The following is a 16,942-nucleotide window of genomic DNA, read 5'->3' as shown; positions in this document are numbered from 1 at the left end:
CTCATAAACCTTATTACCTACTCCTCTCTCCCTATTTTCCTCTATGTCAGGCAGTATACCCTTATATCTCACCACCACAGTGACCTCTTATGATTGTTGTATCAATGCAAAACTTAGATTCTTTTGTACAATAGATCTCGGTTGGCTGCAAGACGTCTGAGAAGAATGTACCGAGCCATGTACATGTGCAGTACTCCACTGACTTTGGGGTGAGCTGGAGTTACTTAGTACCACAATGTTTACCTGCTGACCCAAAATGTTCTGGAGGTGTCTCACAAGCATCAGTGTTCTTTCCAACTAAAGGATGGAAGCGAGTCCTCTATCCACTGCCTGATAATCTCATTGGAAAGTAAGCACATCTTAAACAATATTTCCAACTGCCTGTAGTATCTGCTTGCCATTTCATTTGTATACGTTAGGCTTTATCAGCTTTTTCTAACCAGGCACTGTTAAAGCACTACACCTGAAGTACACCTGAAAACTGCATTAAATATAGTATTAAGGGTTTCTTATAGGATCATTCCCAACCATTGCATTAATGCATGCTACCAGTGCAATAATTTGTATTGGTGCTTAACGTATGGAAAGTGAATTACAGATGCATAGGTAGAACATGTCTTCATGCATTCCATTTTCATAGTGAATATGTGTGAGCAAGCCCTGAATGTTAACCATGCAACCAATTTTTCTATATAAAGTATTCTGTACCAATACTGTAACCTGTTATTTTGCATATTAAGCACTGTATACACTTGGAGATTTGTTCTTTTAAAAGAATAATTATCAATTATTATTTGATCTAATTGGTGGCATCTGCACATATGCATGCAACTATTCCAATCAGACATTGATCACTTGTTTGTGAGTTTGAATTTGCAAAGATTTATACTTGTGTTACTTCTGTTGGAATACTTTGAACATGATCAGTACTGGGGATCATTGGCGATTCATCCATACACGTACAGGCAGATAAGGGAATCGGTGGATATTATTAGTTTTGTGTATTTGTCTACATATTATATTATTAGGCTGCAGGAAAAAAAAATGTGTATATACTCTGTATATCTGTTGTTGCTCATAGTTTACATTAATTCTCCTAGATCAATAATGTATTACATGAACTTTTAGATAACAGAGACAAACAGATAAATAATTGCTATATAACCTGTACTGTTTATAATATTCATTAGATATATGTTGAGCTTGTTTTTAGCCAGCCTCCCAGCCTTGGAGGTTATTCCAAGCATAGTATTTTCTATGCACTATTATGTCGTTGTTTAGTTTATTAGTTTATAACAGTATGCAAGTTTCTTTTATAATGTGTCTACCATTCCATTTAGTCCCATCAGGTTTCGGTTTTACCAAAAGTATTCAGATATGCAGTGGGCAATCGACAATTTCTACATTGGACCTGGCTGCTTGGACAACTGTAATGGTCATGGCGATTGCTTGAAGGAGCAGTGTATTTGTGATCCAGGATACTCTGGCCCGAACTGTTATCTGACTCAGCCATTAAAGGTAAGTAATATATTTACATTGATAATACATTTCAATACATTATACTATTCATAGATAGTACTAAATTTAGAAGCAGAGGCTTCCTTAACTGAATAAAGGCACAAAGCCGTAGGCTTACATCTGTGATGGGCAACTGGTTTTCAGCATTACAGCGAACCTTCAACTTTGGCCCCCAGTTCTACATTCCCAATATGACTTATTCTAAGGTTTACATCATAAAGCAGGAAATGAGATTGAACAGGAGCAGTCGGCTTCCGCATCATGTGAACTCCTCTGCATAGCGCAACATTAGAGGAGGTGGAGGAGAGAGTGCAGTGTCTTATGGACCACCTGGTCTCCCCCTTTCTCTGTGGGCTATGGTTAAACAATTTTAGGCTGCTATTAATAAAACTAAATTAACGATTTAATTAGTGTAATTAGTTAGTTTACTAGATTAGGAGTGGTTTGTTACTGATATTATCAGTGTATGGAGCTAGTGGTGGGTCTCAGGACATGTGGAGCATTTTGGGATGAGTGATAGGGGGTGCAGAGGTCATCTTGGGGCAGTTTTTTCACTTTTGAAATTAATGGTAATATGTGACCCTTCTGAAGGTCTGAGGGCCTGAAGGTCGGAGGGCCGCACATACACGGTCTTTGAAGTGTATGTTTAAGTACTATTTAAGTCCTTATTTTTCTCTTGTGTATAACTCTATGGGGCTGATGCAGAGTTAGACATATGCCCGTTTGTTTAGCCTAAAATACGCAAATTTGCACTATGCATGCATACCAAAAAATGAGTACAGTACACATGCGTCCATATGCTATTCACTTATGCTGGTACTGGTGGTTTGGGTGTAGTCATGATGCTGTAAACACCGACAGTGTTTCAGCGACAAATAATCCAAATGAAAACATAGCGACATGTTAAAAACATAGAGTTACATATACACAGACTCAGCACAGTTCCAATGTGAGCAGAGCCCGACACTTTAAAATGACGTCACTTGCATATTTAAAGCGGCAATGCAACGGACCCAGCGTACAATCATGTAAGTGTGAACTTTAACCCTAATCCTAAACCTAACCCTAATCCTGGTAAGTAAAGTTCAAAATGACACTACATGATCGTAAGCCGGATCCGCTGCATTGCCGCTTTAAATATGCAAGTCGCGGTTCAAAGTGACATAATTTTAAAGTGTCGGGCTCTCCTCGCTATGTTTTCATTCGGATTATTTATGACGGTGTTTAAAGCATCGTTAAAGTGACTACCACCGGGTGGTTCTATAAACACCAGCATACCCAAGCAGTATAAATGCTGTTATCTGTTTTTTGACCTTTTTATTGCCCCCAACACTGATGAGCAGGGGTATTGAAGGGAGCCCTGATCTTTTCATCATGGGGCTGTTTTCTTTAAGGGAGAAGGGCTGAATATTTTTCATGCAGGCCCCTAAGGAATTCAACGCCTTGCTGAACAGGCTAGGGTTGTGTGCCATTATGACAAGGGAACCACAGCCTGTCATAGAATAGTGCTGATAGCGGGTTTTTTTAGGGGGACACTAATTAAGATGATGATGACTGGCATATTAACAACGTAGCGTATCAGCATTATTGAAGCATTTACATGCAATATCACATGACTCAGAATTAACATGTAATTACATGTTCTTGTGTGAATAGATTCTGCTCCTGCGTTTTTAGACACAAATGTATTCAGCTCAGCACCAGCCCCCAATGAGCTTATAATTGTGGTTATTTATATATTTTTTTAACTTGTCTATTATTTATGCGAACCCCTGTGAAAATATACTTATTATCTTAAATCTATAAGCACAGAACACTGAATTACCTGGTTAATTCTATTTAATTCTATAAATGTCGTGTGAGTATCAAAATGAATAACAGAATATGGTACTTCACTCAACATTATGTTTAAAGACCGCTTAATATAAACATACTGTAACATTTATTTTAATACTCTAATACAACTATGATGCTTATTTCAGGAGAGTAAGTTGCAATGGATACAATTACAAACACTGAAAAAAATATAAACATTACAAAACACAACACAAACATAATTTTTCTAAGGATAAATCCCCTGAAATTGCTTAAGGTCGCGTTTTACTTATTCTGTATAATAAAATGAATGTGTTGTTTTGCAGACCTTCCTAAAGGAGCGCTTTGATAGTGATGACTTAAAACTTGACTTCTGGCTGTCTATGGAAGGAGGGAAGACATGTACTGACTGTGGTATTCTGGCTGAAGACACTGCCCTTTATTTTGGGTCAGCCACAGTACGGGAAACAGTCACCCAGGATCTAGATCTAAGGGGAGCAAAGTAGGTCACATATATTTTGTATCATCTTGTACCTCACTGCATGATGAGGACACAACACCAAATATCTTACACTTACATTTATAAAAATGTATGTAGTTTTACAGTGTGCAGTGCTTTATTATGGCCAGTAGGTGCTGCTGTTTGTTTACATGTTTGCTCTCTGAATAAAAGTGTTCAGTAGAGAGTAGAATCATTAGTGACATTTATACGTTGTAAAAGGTTTTTACTCCACAAAAAGTAATCATTTTTTTAATATTTTAAATCGAACCACCAAGAATAGCGCCATCACATGTGTTTTCCACAAAAATATAGTGTGATATTTTGCTATACTAAAATAAAACTTCACAAATACATTTACAAATGTAACATTAACAATTAATAATTATATTTCTACTAGGTTTGTGCAATACTGGGCAAGGATTGGCAGTGAAAATATAACATCTTGTCATAGACCTACATGCAGGAAAGAGGGAGTACTTTTAGATTACTCAACTGATGGCGGTAGGTTGCTGTTTGATATATACAGAGAGAAAGTGTTTTTCAAAGGTTTTTTTATTAATACAAAGAAAATATTAAGGTGTTTTTAGGATAATGCAAAAATGCATTTGATACTAAATACATTTGGATTATTTATTTGAGTGCTTAAAGTATAATGTGTTCTATGCTTGATTATATATGAACATATTTTTCTTATGCCAGGAATATCTTCTACTAAGACATTGAATAGGAATCTGTTTATCAGATATGTCCCAAATGTTCTTATTCATTAGATTCTGCTAAAGCTGTTTGGTTTCTACATCATTGTTGTATGATGCAACTAAATCCAATTATTCATTAATATTTACCATTCTGTATGCAAACTGCAAAAAAATGAGCTTGGAAATATTGTGGCCGTTTTATCTCTCTTGTTCCAGGTATCTCTTGGACATTACTTCATGAGATGGATTACCAGAAATACATGACAGTCAGATATGACTATATACTCCTTCCAGAGCATGCCCAGACCAACACAACACGTCTGCGTTGGTGGCAGCCCTTTACCATCAGCAATGGTCTTGTGGTCCCAGGCCCAGAACGTTCTCAGTGGGCCCTTGATAATATATTAATCGGAGGAGCTGAGATCAACCCCAGCCAGCTTGTAGACACATTTGATGATGGTATGTTTGCAACTAGTCACAAAAGTAATATTGCAGGCACTGTTGTAATTTATTCTCATATGCTGTTACAAATAAAAAGTTTAAAGAAAAAAAAAAAAAGTAATATTGCAGTATACAGTATGTCTCCAGATTGGTCCATTCTTGCCAGTTTGTAAAATGACACACTTCATTCAGGTCTTCCTGGATAGTGATGCATTATGCAAATTGCTCACTACTGTAGATTTGTCGTATTATGGTGTTTTCCTTGTACACACCAGCGCTCAACTTTCTCTACAATTAAGACTGTGTGTGGTCTATACTGTACTACTGACACCTATAGCAACAAAGTATTAAACTGGCTTAATGTTGAATTGGTAAAACTTCCTGCAATATGACAGGTCAAAGTAGTTCACCAGATTTATGATATCAGTAAGGGGTTAACATTTCTTCTCTTATTAGAAGGTATGTCCCATGATGAGTATTGGAGTTTTTACCCCAATGCTGTGAGAACAGCTGGTTTCTGCGGCAACCCGTCCTTTCACCTCTACTGGCCGAATAAGAAGAAGGACAAAACACACAATATACTGTCCTCCAGGGAGCTTATTATACAACCTGGCTACATGATGCAGTTCAAGGTACCATTTCTATTTGGTCTTATCTGTACCAGTATCCAGCTTTTTTCTTTCATCATAATCATTTAGAATTGTCTATTACTGATAACAGTAGGCGAAAACTAGGGCCTATGAAGATATTATGTTCCTGGTTTATGTTCCACATTTGATCAGCCGTGGTGCAGCAGGTTGCATTGGTAATACCCATATATGACACCAGAAAGGGTTTAGCTAGCAATGCAGAAGATGCACATTCTTATTCCTGGCACAGGCTACATCAACAGTACAGTACAACAGTAGTGGTCACACTGACATCATGACTTATGGCAGCCAATAATCGTAATGGGAGACTGTGGCATCATGTTTTGGCACAGTGGCTTATATAATCATGTGAGAGCACTGACCCTGGCACAATCATGTGGGGGCATAGTGACATAATTATGTGGGTATAATCATGTGAGAGCACTGACGCTGGCACAATCATGTGGGGGCATAGTGACATAATTATGTGGGTATAATCATGTGAGAGCACTGACCCTGGCACAATCATGTGGGGGCATAGTGACATAATTATGTGGGTATAATCATGTGAGAGCACTGACCCTGGCACAATCATGTGGGGGCATAGTGACATATTTATGTGGGTATAATCATGTGAGAGCACTGACCCTGGCACAATCATGTGGGGGCATAGTGACATAATTATGTGGGTATAATCATGTGAGAGCACTGACCCTGGCACAATCATGTGGGGGTATAGTGACATAATTATGTGGGTATAATCATGTGAGAGCACTGACCCTGGCACAATCATGTGGGGGCATAGTGACATAATTATGTGGGTATAATCATGTGAGAGCACTGACCCTGGCACAATCATGTGGGGGCATAGTGACATAATTATGTGGGTATAATCATGTGAGAGCACTGACCCTGGCACAATCATGTGGGGGCATAGTGACATAATTATGTGGGTATAATCATGTGAGAGCACTGACGCTGGCACAATCATGTGGGGGCATAGTGACATAATTATGTGGGTATAATCATGTGAGAGCACTGACGCTGGCACAATCATGTGGGGGCATAGTGACATAATTATGTGGGTATAATCATGTGAGAGCACTGACCCTGGCACAATCATGTGGGGGCATAGTGACATAATTATGTGGGTATAATCATGTGAGAGCACTGACCCTGGCACAATCATGTGGGGGCATAGTGACATAATTATGTGGGTATAATCATGTGAGAGCACTGACCCTGGCACAATCATGTGGGGGCATAGTGACATAATTATGTGGGTATAATCATGTGAGAGCACTGACCCTGGCACAATCATGTGGGGGCATAGTGACATAATTATGTGGGTATAATCATGTGAGAGCACTGACCCTGGCACAATCATGTGGGGGCATAGTGACATAATTATGTGGGTATAATCATGTGAGAGCACTGACCCTGGCACAATCATGTGGGGGCATAGTGACATAATTATGTGGGTATAATCATGTGAGAGCACTGACCCTGGCACAATCATGTGGGGGCATAGTGACATAATTATGTGGGTATAATCATGTGAGAGCACTGACCCTGGCACAATCATGTGGGGGCATAGTGACATAATTATGTGGGTATAATCATGTGAGAGCACTGACCCTGGCACAATCATGTGGGGGCATAGTGACATAATTATGTGGGTATAATCATGTGAGAGCACTGACGCTGGCACAATCATGTGGGGGCATAGTGACATAATTATGTGGGTATAATCATGTGAGAGCACTGACCCTGGCACAATCATGTGGGGGCATAGTGACATAATTATGTGGGTATAATCATGTGAGAGCACTGACCCTGGCACAATCATGTGGGGGCATAGTGACATAATTATGTGGGTATAATCATGTGAGAGCACTGACGCTGGCACAATCATGTGGGGGCATAGTGACATAATTATGTGGGTATAATCATGTGAGAGCACTGACCCTGGCACAATCATGTGGGGGCATAGTGACATAATTATGTGGGTATAATCATGTGAGAGCACTGACCCTGGCACAATCATGTGGGGGCATAGTGACATAATTATGTGGGTATAATCATGTGAGAGCACTGACCCTGGCACAATCATGTGGGGGCATAGTGACATAATTATGTGGGTATAATCATGTGAGAGCACTGACCCTGGCACAATCATGTGGGGGCATAGTGACATAATTATGTGGGTATAATCATGTGAGAGCACTGACCCTGGCACAATCATGTGGGGGCATAGTGACATAATTATGTGGGTATAATCATGTGAGAGCACTGACCCTGGCACAATCATGTGGGGGCATAGTGACATAATTATGTGGGTATAATCATGTGAGAGCACTGACCCTGGCACAATCATGTGGGGGCATAGTGACATAATTATGTGGGTATAATCATGTGAGAGCACTGACGCTGGCACAATCATGTGGGGGCATAGTGACATAATTATGTGGGTATAATCATGTGAGAGCACTGACCCTGGCACAATCATGTGGGGGCATAGTGACATAATTATGTGGGTATAATCATGTGAGAGCACTGACCCTGGCACAATCATGTGGGGGCATAGTGACATAATTATGTGGGTATAATCATGTGAAAATACAGTAAATTGTATTTTAATATGAGGTACAGTGACTAATGTAATCATGTTTGGGAACAATGACTTTAATAATTATGTGAGGACACAGTGTATTGTAAAATCATATTGGCGAACAATAGCAGATATGAAATTCCTTTATAATAAATACAGTAGACAATTAATAGCATAAAAATAGATTCCAGAAAAAGGTATATTGTCTTCTGAAGATTTATATATTGCACGCAAATATACAAGTTATGCAATACATGTTTTTACTGGGTTTCAAAACACTTGTGGGGTTCAGTAAAAAAGGGGAAGCGGTAACATAACAAGAGAAATATAAGGGAACAGGTACAAGGAAGTGGTGTCAGCCATAGTCAACCATTGGTAGTGGTCATAGCACACACACAAGAGATATATCAGCAGTCACAGTGAATTGTGTAACAAATTGTTTCAGCCATTCCCATGGTACATGTGCATATTATTTATGTCTGTTTGTTTCAGATTGTGGTTGGCTGTGAAGTGAATTCCTGTATTGATCTTCATTCAGTAATGCTTGAGTATACCAAGGATGACAGGTAAGTGCAAATGATTACATTGTAAACAATATGTAACCCCCTGTCACTGTGTGTAGTGTTGAGGTGCACAGGTTAGGCAGTGCACCTCCTTCTCAACCCTGGCTAGCTCCTGGCGTGGATGTAGAGTACTAGAGGGTCCCTGTATCTGCAGGTTATTTTTACAGAGTCTCTGTGAAGATGATGGGACACAGATGATGTAACTTGGTGGTGCAGTGTAATCAGATGTCTCAATAATTTGGGTGCCAGACCATCTGTATATTGCAAAATAAACTCTTTATTTACACACCTTCTTCACTCCAGCACATTATTAAACTGTTGCAGTGATAAATATGTACAGTTCCTATATACATCTCCTCCTGCACAGTTTTTAAGGGCTACATGGAAAGAATATTAATGGGGCAGTCACATCCAAAATGGTGGCTCTCTAGCTCACCTGCATCTCTCTCTCACAGCAGTGTTCACTGACTCTTCCTCTGCGGGGGTGATATCTCTCTCCCGTGCTCTGCGGGGGTGATATCTCTCTCCCGTGCTCTGCGGGGGTGATATCTCTCTCCCGTGCTCTGCGGGGGTGAAATCTCTCTCCCGTTCTCTGCGGGGGTGAAATCTCTCTCCCGTCCTCTGCGGGGGTAATATCTCTCTCCTGTCCTCTGCGGGGGTAATATCTCTCTCCCGTCCTCTGCGGGGGTAATATCTCTTTCCCGTCCTCTGCGGGGGTAATAGCTCTCTCCTGCCCTCTGCAGGGGTAAGATCTCTCTCTTGCCCTCTGCGGGGGTAAGATCTCCCGCCCCTGCTATGCGGGGTTAATATCTCTTTCCCGTGTTCTGCAGGGTTTATATCTCGCTCCCGTCCTCTGGGGGGGTAATATCTCTCAGTTGGACGTTGACACATTCCCTGTGTGCTGCTCCACTCTAACACCTGTCACTTTCTGAGGTAAATTATCCAAGAAATCTGCCCCATATCACTAGTATTATGTCAGTGATGTAGTACAATGGCCTCTAGTGGTAGCAGGCGATGGACCAGCTCCCCAGATTATAGGGGGGGTCCCAGGACCTCCTCCCCTGTGTCCTGGGTCCCTGGCTCTTCCGCTCTACACACGTTCTGATCCCATCAGCTCATACCAGTCTAAGAAACATTAATAGTGTGTCTCCTTTGAGTCCTAGTGATAGGCCACACACTCAGTTACTGGGAGTGTGTGAACAAAAACACCAGATGGGGTGTTACATTGACAAATTATTACATAGTGATTTAATGAGTGCACTTAAGATTTGTGTATGAAGGCAGCTAAAAATGTTATATTATTATAGAGAAATAGGAAAAGATCTCAATCAGAAAAGTATTAAAATGTATACCGTTGATTATTCCTTCAAACAACCATCCTACCACAAACTTAGATTTATACCTTACTTATATATAAATAATAACAAGACATTAATTAAGATTGGAAAAGAAAGTAGTTTATTGAAAGAACCTGAACATGAACCATCGGTGGCGACGAGAGCAGGACAATCAGCTACACATAGCAAAACCAATAAAGGTGGCAAGGTCCGACCATTGTACCACCAACCCAGGCTATACCTTATCTATTGGCAGGTGCTAAAATGCCCGAGAAGTGTCTACTACCTTTCTGGACTCGACAATGGCTTGCGACCCATTAGCAGGCCAATAGGTCCTCCTCGCTAGAGATCCAAGAGTCTGATGACTTTGAAAGGTGTACTTACTCAATAATACAGGTAAACTAGCACCATATACTCTCTGGTTGCTGACTGAGCTGCTCTCCTACCAAATAAGAAAAATCCGAGAACCTTAGGGGATCACGGCCCGCCACCTAACTTCCTAACTACTGCCCTGAGCTTTCAAAAAATATCCATATACCTTCTTCTGACAGGTGGACCCTGTCTGGCCTGAAAAGGTGGGCTGCCCTAGTGTCCAGTAGTGGATGTTCTATAGCTGATCCCCATTTGAACTCGACCAATGGCCTTGTTAGCCTTCTTGATGATATGTGCCATGACAATCGGGGCCACCGTGCCACAATTTCCTGTAATCCTTCCCTTTTCCGGATTATGAGAGCAAATGCTGTGCATGACCCCACATTGTTGCCCCCTAAAGGTACTACTAAAATGTTGGGGATACCGTGGATGCCTTTTTCCTGGTTTAACGTGGGCATTAGGGCCGACCATTTCACGCCTCTCTTCCCTATTCATTTGATGTCTATCGGGGTGCCTAAACCTTACCTATTGGTGGCCATCTTGTGCTTGGCCGCGCGAAATACGTAAGAATGGCCTATTACCCATATCTGCGTCCATTTGCTGAGTATGCCTAGGAAAAAAACATATATATATAACGTTAACTAGGTTGTCTGACATGCCTACACGCATTATTATTGCAAAGGTGCATTAGCAGAAAGAAAGGAGAAGAAGGGGGGGGCTTTGACCCAAACAAAGGTAAAAACCCATAAAAACCTCCGAGGCACACCACTAATCAGCCCTTGATTGAAGGAGAAAATGGGAATATTCCCTTTGTGCCTCCAATAAAAGCAGCAGGCGGAGGAGCTTTGGGTCGCTGCCAAAGGAGAAGACAAAACGGAAGTGAAATGTTCTTATTTATCTGTTCTTTCGTATCTTTTGTCTCCATCACCCTAACAATTGAGTCTCGGGGACTGAAGCACCGCACGTGGTCGCAGCAGTAGCTGCCCCTATCCTAAATGAATGCCGCAGGGTCTAAACCCACGTGGGATAGTGTTCGTTTTAACAGTGCACTAAACTGGAACCTAGTAAGGGAGTCAGCTGTCCCTGTGTATTAACCATGTGGAGCTTAGTGGGCGGAAGTGGGCAAGTAATGCCTCGTATGTATCACTGGTGATCTCTGTCAAGGCCACTAACAGTCGTGCTAATATGAGGCCGTCAATTGGTCTACGACTGTCCGCTATGACGTGGTGTCGTTTTGCCCATCCTTTCAGGGCTTTGCTTATGGGGAAACCTTTTGTGGGGTCTGGGACACCTTGCAATTTGCCCATGAAAGAGATTCTTGCCATTGTAGCTTTCGATACACCCTCTTTATAGCAATCCCACATGAATTTGCACATACCATCTGATGGGCGGAGGGAAAGGGGGGGCCCGCATCGATTGAAACAGCACCCATCGATGCAACGCCGAATTGTATGTTTTTCTGGTGAACAGGGCCAAGGAAGTCACTGCAAGGGCCCTTATGCCGGCTCTACCAAACATAAGGAGGACATGTTAAACCTTCCTGTTGCGCATGAGGAGCGAGGGCCCTAAAACTCTGCCATTTAAATCGGGAAAAGGCATCGGCTATTCTATTATCTACGCCAGGAATGTGGCGGGCTCTAAAGCATATGTCGTAATCCAGGCAACGAAGCACCAGCACCCTGAATAAGTTAACCTCAGAGTGGGATGAGGCACTCTGATTATTGATTGCCTGGACAACACCAAGATTATCGCAGCAAAAAACCATACTCCTGCTGTGGAGGCGGTGGGCCCAAAGTTCTAAAGCTACGATGATGGGAAAGAGTTCAAGGGTTAGGAGGTTTCGCACTAGACGTTATGTTTCTATTCATGCGGCCAAGGAGAAGCGCACCATTCCCCTTGAAAAAAGGTCCCAAAACCCATATACCCTGACGCGTCCGTATGTAAATCCAAGGCCATGGTAGTAACTTGCTATGTGGGCCAGATGCTGCTACCACTAGGAACCGCGTCCACATTCTCAAATCCGCTCTGATTTCTTCCCCCAAGTCAATAAGGGCGTGGGTACGGCTGTAGCCGGTTGCTCTGACTGTGCTTTCAAAACAATCAGAGTGGCCGGGCAGCACACTTTCCCTGCCTGTCTCTGCCGAACGGACCTGCATAGTGTGCAGCCGCAGGCAGTCTTAGCTGTCAAAAAAGGGACAGGGAATAAATCGCCCCTTGTAAAATAAAATTCTAGATCCGCCCCTGCGTGGAGGAGGGTGAGGAGAGTATCTTGAAGATTAGATTTTCTAGTTTCCTAACTTTATCCTGGGGGAGCCTACAGCAACCTTTGAAGGTATCTATCTCAATGCAGACAAACGCTAGTGTGGTAAGTGGCCCTTCCGTCTTGTAATGGGCCATGGGAACCCCCATCCTGTGAAAGAGAGCTTGGGCAGTGAAAAGGGTATCTGCACAGATAGAAGAGAAGGGGGTCCTAAGATCAGAAAATCGTCTAAATAGTGTGCTATCCCATGGTTGCCCGTTCCTTCTGGAATGCACCAATGCAGGAAGGAGCTGAACGTTTCAAAGAAAGCACATGAGGCCGAACATCCCATTGGAAGGCACCTATCTATGTAAAAACCGTCTGGCATTTCCAGACCCATAAATTTGAAGGATGAAGGGTGAAGTGGGAGCAACCTAAAAGCGGACTTGATATCTAATTTGGCCATTAAAGTGCCTAGACCTAACTCTCTAATGAGTGACAGGGCTTCGTCAAAAGATTGATATGTTACCATGCTGATTGTGGGGTCAGTGGCGTCGTTTACAGAACTGCCGGGAGGATGGGATAGATGTTGGATGAGCCTAAACTTCCCGACGGTTTTCTTTGGTACTATTCCGACTGGCGAAATTATTAGATCACGTAGGGGAGGGGAACTGAAAGGGCCTAAATTACGTCCAAGGCTAACCTCTTGGTGTACTTTTTTAGCCAGAATGTGTTTGTAGAGGAGGGCCGTCCGTAAGTTCTTAACCACTCCTGTGGATATTTTACCTTTGATGGGTAGTTTGAAACCATCTTTAAAACCATAGTATAGGAAGGCAGCTTTGGGGTACAGCCGCAGCCATCTGTTAAGAACTGGGAGATATATAGGGAAATAAGCCTTACAGGTCACCTCCTGGATTGTCGCTCCCTCGGCCAATCGCTCTGCTATTTTTTTGGACATTCTTTAATGGAGTGTGTTCCGTGACAGTTGGAACAAATGTACCTGTATCTGCATGCTTCGCTTCTGCCGCATGCTGAGTTGTTAAAAGCGTAACATCTATTTTTATCAAATGTGTGAGCACTACATCTCCCCATTTAGGGAAACCACGATGTCTGCGTTACTTGTTTTGTACTCATACCTGCTCGATTTAGCTTCATCCAAATCTTGACATCCCTATGACCTAAAGGAATATCTGACCACCCGCTAACTTTCTCCCAGGATTGTTCGTCATAAGCGAGCCACGTTCCTGGGCGCTCGTTTATAAACATATCGTTGATGAAATGCAAATATTTCCATACTTCTACACATCCCTCTGGCCTAGTCTCTAAATAACATGCCGCAAAGGCGCAGTAGCCGTTTAACCAGTTAGGGAAGTTCTTATGCGCATCAACACCTATGCCTCCCTTTGCCCCTGCTGCAGCCAGCTCTTTTTGGGATGACCTGGTGAGTTCGAATATGTCAGCATAGAACCCTTATTTAATTTTCTCCTTCATACTTGGGCGAATCCCTGCTAACAGCGCCGTGTTATCACATCTGACCATGGGGGCACCCGTTTGTGTTTTATTAGCTTGTTGGGCCATCGGCTCTTTCCTAGTTGTGCTGCCCTTGAAATGGTCATTCAGCATAAGCTTGCGGCGGCCTGCGTTGGGAGATGAAGACTAGTCGTCACTAGTCGTGGGCTGGGTGTGTAAGCGCTTGCGGCAGCAATATTTTCATACTCACCAATGGCGCCTGAACTTGTCCCTGTGTCCGAAACCACCTCTTGGTCCATAGCTGTGGGATGAGGAGTATCGGGTTGATCAGGAATCGCCGCTTGTGATTTTTCTGTAGCAGGTAGCTGCCTCCCCGGGGCCTGAGAATCTGCCTGAAGGACTGGATGAGAAATAACGTTACTATTCGTGGCAAGAGCAGTAAGCGAACTCTGTGTTGAGTGGGCTGGTGGGGCCTGTGTGGGCGTAACCAGAAATGATAGGAAACCAGGTGGGGGTGGCGCGCCCCAAATGGGCTGGACCTGGCGTTGTGCGTCTTGCGTCTGTGCGTCTGGGATGGAGTATAAGCCTGGACTGGGGAAGGATGGGCATGGATAGTAATGGGTGTAATGTCCCGAGGGGGATGGGTATGGTGCTCACCATATATTATTGTTGGGGGCAGGGATGGCTGCATCAGGTAAGGGATAGGGCAGTGACCAATTAGATGTGGAGGACACGCCCATTTGGCGTAATGCAGCGGGGGGGGGAGAGCCATAAATTTCCCTGATATATGTGTTGAGATGTGGTTGACTGGAGGAGGGGTGACCTAACATTTGTCATTGATGGAGAGATGATCGATGGTCTATGGCTAGTGGCTGAACTGACTGCCCTAGAGGTGGAGGCTGCCACAGTGGCCGCGGGTGCAGAGGCCTCATTGTCAGCTTAGAGGGAAAAAAGTAATGGGGACATGTCTAGTGGAAGGGTGTCCCTGGACCCTAGCGTCTGGTAGTCCTGCCTTTGCCCCACGGAAATCCTAGTCTGGTACCTGTTTTCATAATTGCAAGTAGGGGAAGATGCCTTGCTCATGTACACCGAGGGCAGGCCAGATTGTTGTGAATGAGCCCTTCTTGTACATTCCCTTGTTGGCCCTGACTCTGTATGTTGCGTGGCCTGGTATGGGGTCATATATAATAGAACCTAAGTCCTTGTAAGGTGACTCCTGTGAGGTGGATGGAAGGGCCCTACCAACATCCCCTCTTAATGTTACACCTGTGCCAACTTGTCTATTAATCACTGTTCTATTCTGTGCCAGCTGATTGTGCACTGGCCACGAAGGGGGCGGGAAAGTGGATCCCCTTTCCTGCGCAGACATAGTGCTGCACCTGTGCCTCAACTCCGGAGTCGGGCAGGATAGCCGCTCACTCCGGAACATGTGACCTGGAGGCCTGCTCGGGCGTAGGCGATGTAACGAGCTTCATCACGTCTGGATGCCGTGTGCGATGTCCAAGGCGCAAAACGCACTTTGACGTCCCGCTGGAAGAGACAGCCGCCATTACGGAAGTGGATGCGGCCGCTCTCCGGTGAAATCCCTCGGCCGGATCCATGTCCCCAATTCTTGCAGGAGTGTTTGCGGATGAGAGGGGGGGGTCGGTTAGGAGTATCTTGCGGGTATGGCCCTGGTCCTCTTGGGGCGGAGCATGGCTATGGTCTGGGGATGAAAGGTATAAGTGGATGATACCGTGAGAGTATGAGAGGGTCGTGGGATAATATGTACGTGTGTGATATGTGGAATGTTGAACCGGGCAAAACGGAAAAACGGATGTGAAAGAAAACGGTGATTGGAGTAAAAGAAGGTGGAAAAGGGGTCTAAACGGTGGGTGCTAAAAGGAGTTAGGTAGAGGGGTGAATGGTATAAGAGGTGCAAGATACTGAGCCTGTCCTCAGAACAGCAAGAAACATAAGACCACTCCCAGGGGTTGAAAGTTTATATCAGTAAGCACAAACACTCCCCTGCCTTGCTATTAGCTGTTAAGATTCTGAAGAAAGTTAACTGTGAGGGTAAGTGTTGAATGCACAATCGAATCATTTTAAAAGCGTTCAGTTTATATGCTTCTCTTATCCTTCTTTCTGATTGTCTATTGCAGAATAGAATCCCACTGTGGAACAGAACTGTTCAATTCCTATAATCCCTATGCATTTACACATACTATGCAATACTTCACATCAGAATCTTGTTTCTTCAGTTGAACTCTTGTCATTTTTATTGTTTTTAACAGAACAGATTTATGGCAGCTGGTTCAGACACAATGCCTTCCTTCCTCCTCAAACAGCATTGGCTGCTCCCCGTTCCAGTTCCATGAAGCCACAATCTATAACTCCATCAACAGCTCAGTGTGGAAAAGAGTAACACTGCAGCTCCCAGACTACGTCTCATCCAGGTATGCATTACTATGGCAACATAACAGGCACATACCCTAGGATTGTTATTCAGCTGTCATGGTTTTATGGCGCACAACTGATGTCTGCTTAAACAACTAAAGCACTAATGTTGTACACTTTTTAAATGGATGAAATAGAACAAACTCACCAGTATAGTGTGATAGTAGATTCAAATTTTGAACTGATCACATGAAACGTCTCTGAGACATATCCTGGCCACATTGTAGGTGTTTTATTTCCTTGACTTTGCTTTATATACACCCAGCACTGTCCGTGGACAGAACTACAAAAGTCTGACATTATCTATGTAT

General features: G+C 43.2%; 1 protein-coding gene across 4 annotated transcripts in view; it reads left to right on the top strand.

The window, feature by feature from the left end:
• RELN (reelin) overlaps positions 1-16,942 on the top strand; it is a 447,264-nt gene that overhangs the window by 410,650 nt on the left and 19,672 nt on the right. For 2 of the 4 annotated variants that reach the window (XM_075208761.1, XM_075208759.1), the window contains exons 52-59: positions 135-349; positions 1,341-1,518; positions 3,660-3,835; positions 4,233-4,336; positions 4,750-4,992; positions 5,434-5,606; positions 8,707-8,780; positions 16,469-16,630. In XM_075208761.1, coding sequence (XP_075064862.1) covers positions 135-349; positions 1,341-1,518; positions 3,660-3,835; positions 4,233-4,336; positions 4,750-4,992; positions 5,434-5,606; positions 8,707-8,780; positions 16,469-16,630 — 1,325 coding nt within the window. Of the gene's footprint in view, positions 1-134; positions 350-1,340; positions 1,519-3,659; positions 3,836-4,232; positions 4,337-4,749; positions 4,993-5,430; positions 5,607-8,706; positions 8,781-16,468; positions 16,631-16,942 lie in introns of all 4 variants that reach the window. The other 2 variants (XM_075208760.1, XM_075208758.1) reach the window with 1 other exon arrangement.

Source organism: Mixophyes fleayi, chromosome 4 (assembly GCF_038048845.1).
Source record: "Mixophyes fleayi isolate aMixFle1 chromosome 4, aMixFle1.hap1, whole genome shotgun sequence".
NCBI lineage: Eukaryota > Metazoa > Chordata > Amphibia > Anura > Limnodynastidae > Mixophyes > Mixophyes fleayi.
Note: the sequence above shows the minus strand (reverse complement) of the source record. Positions and strands in the feature narration are given on the sequence as shown.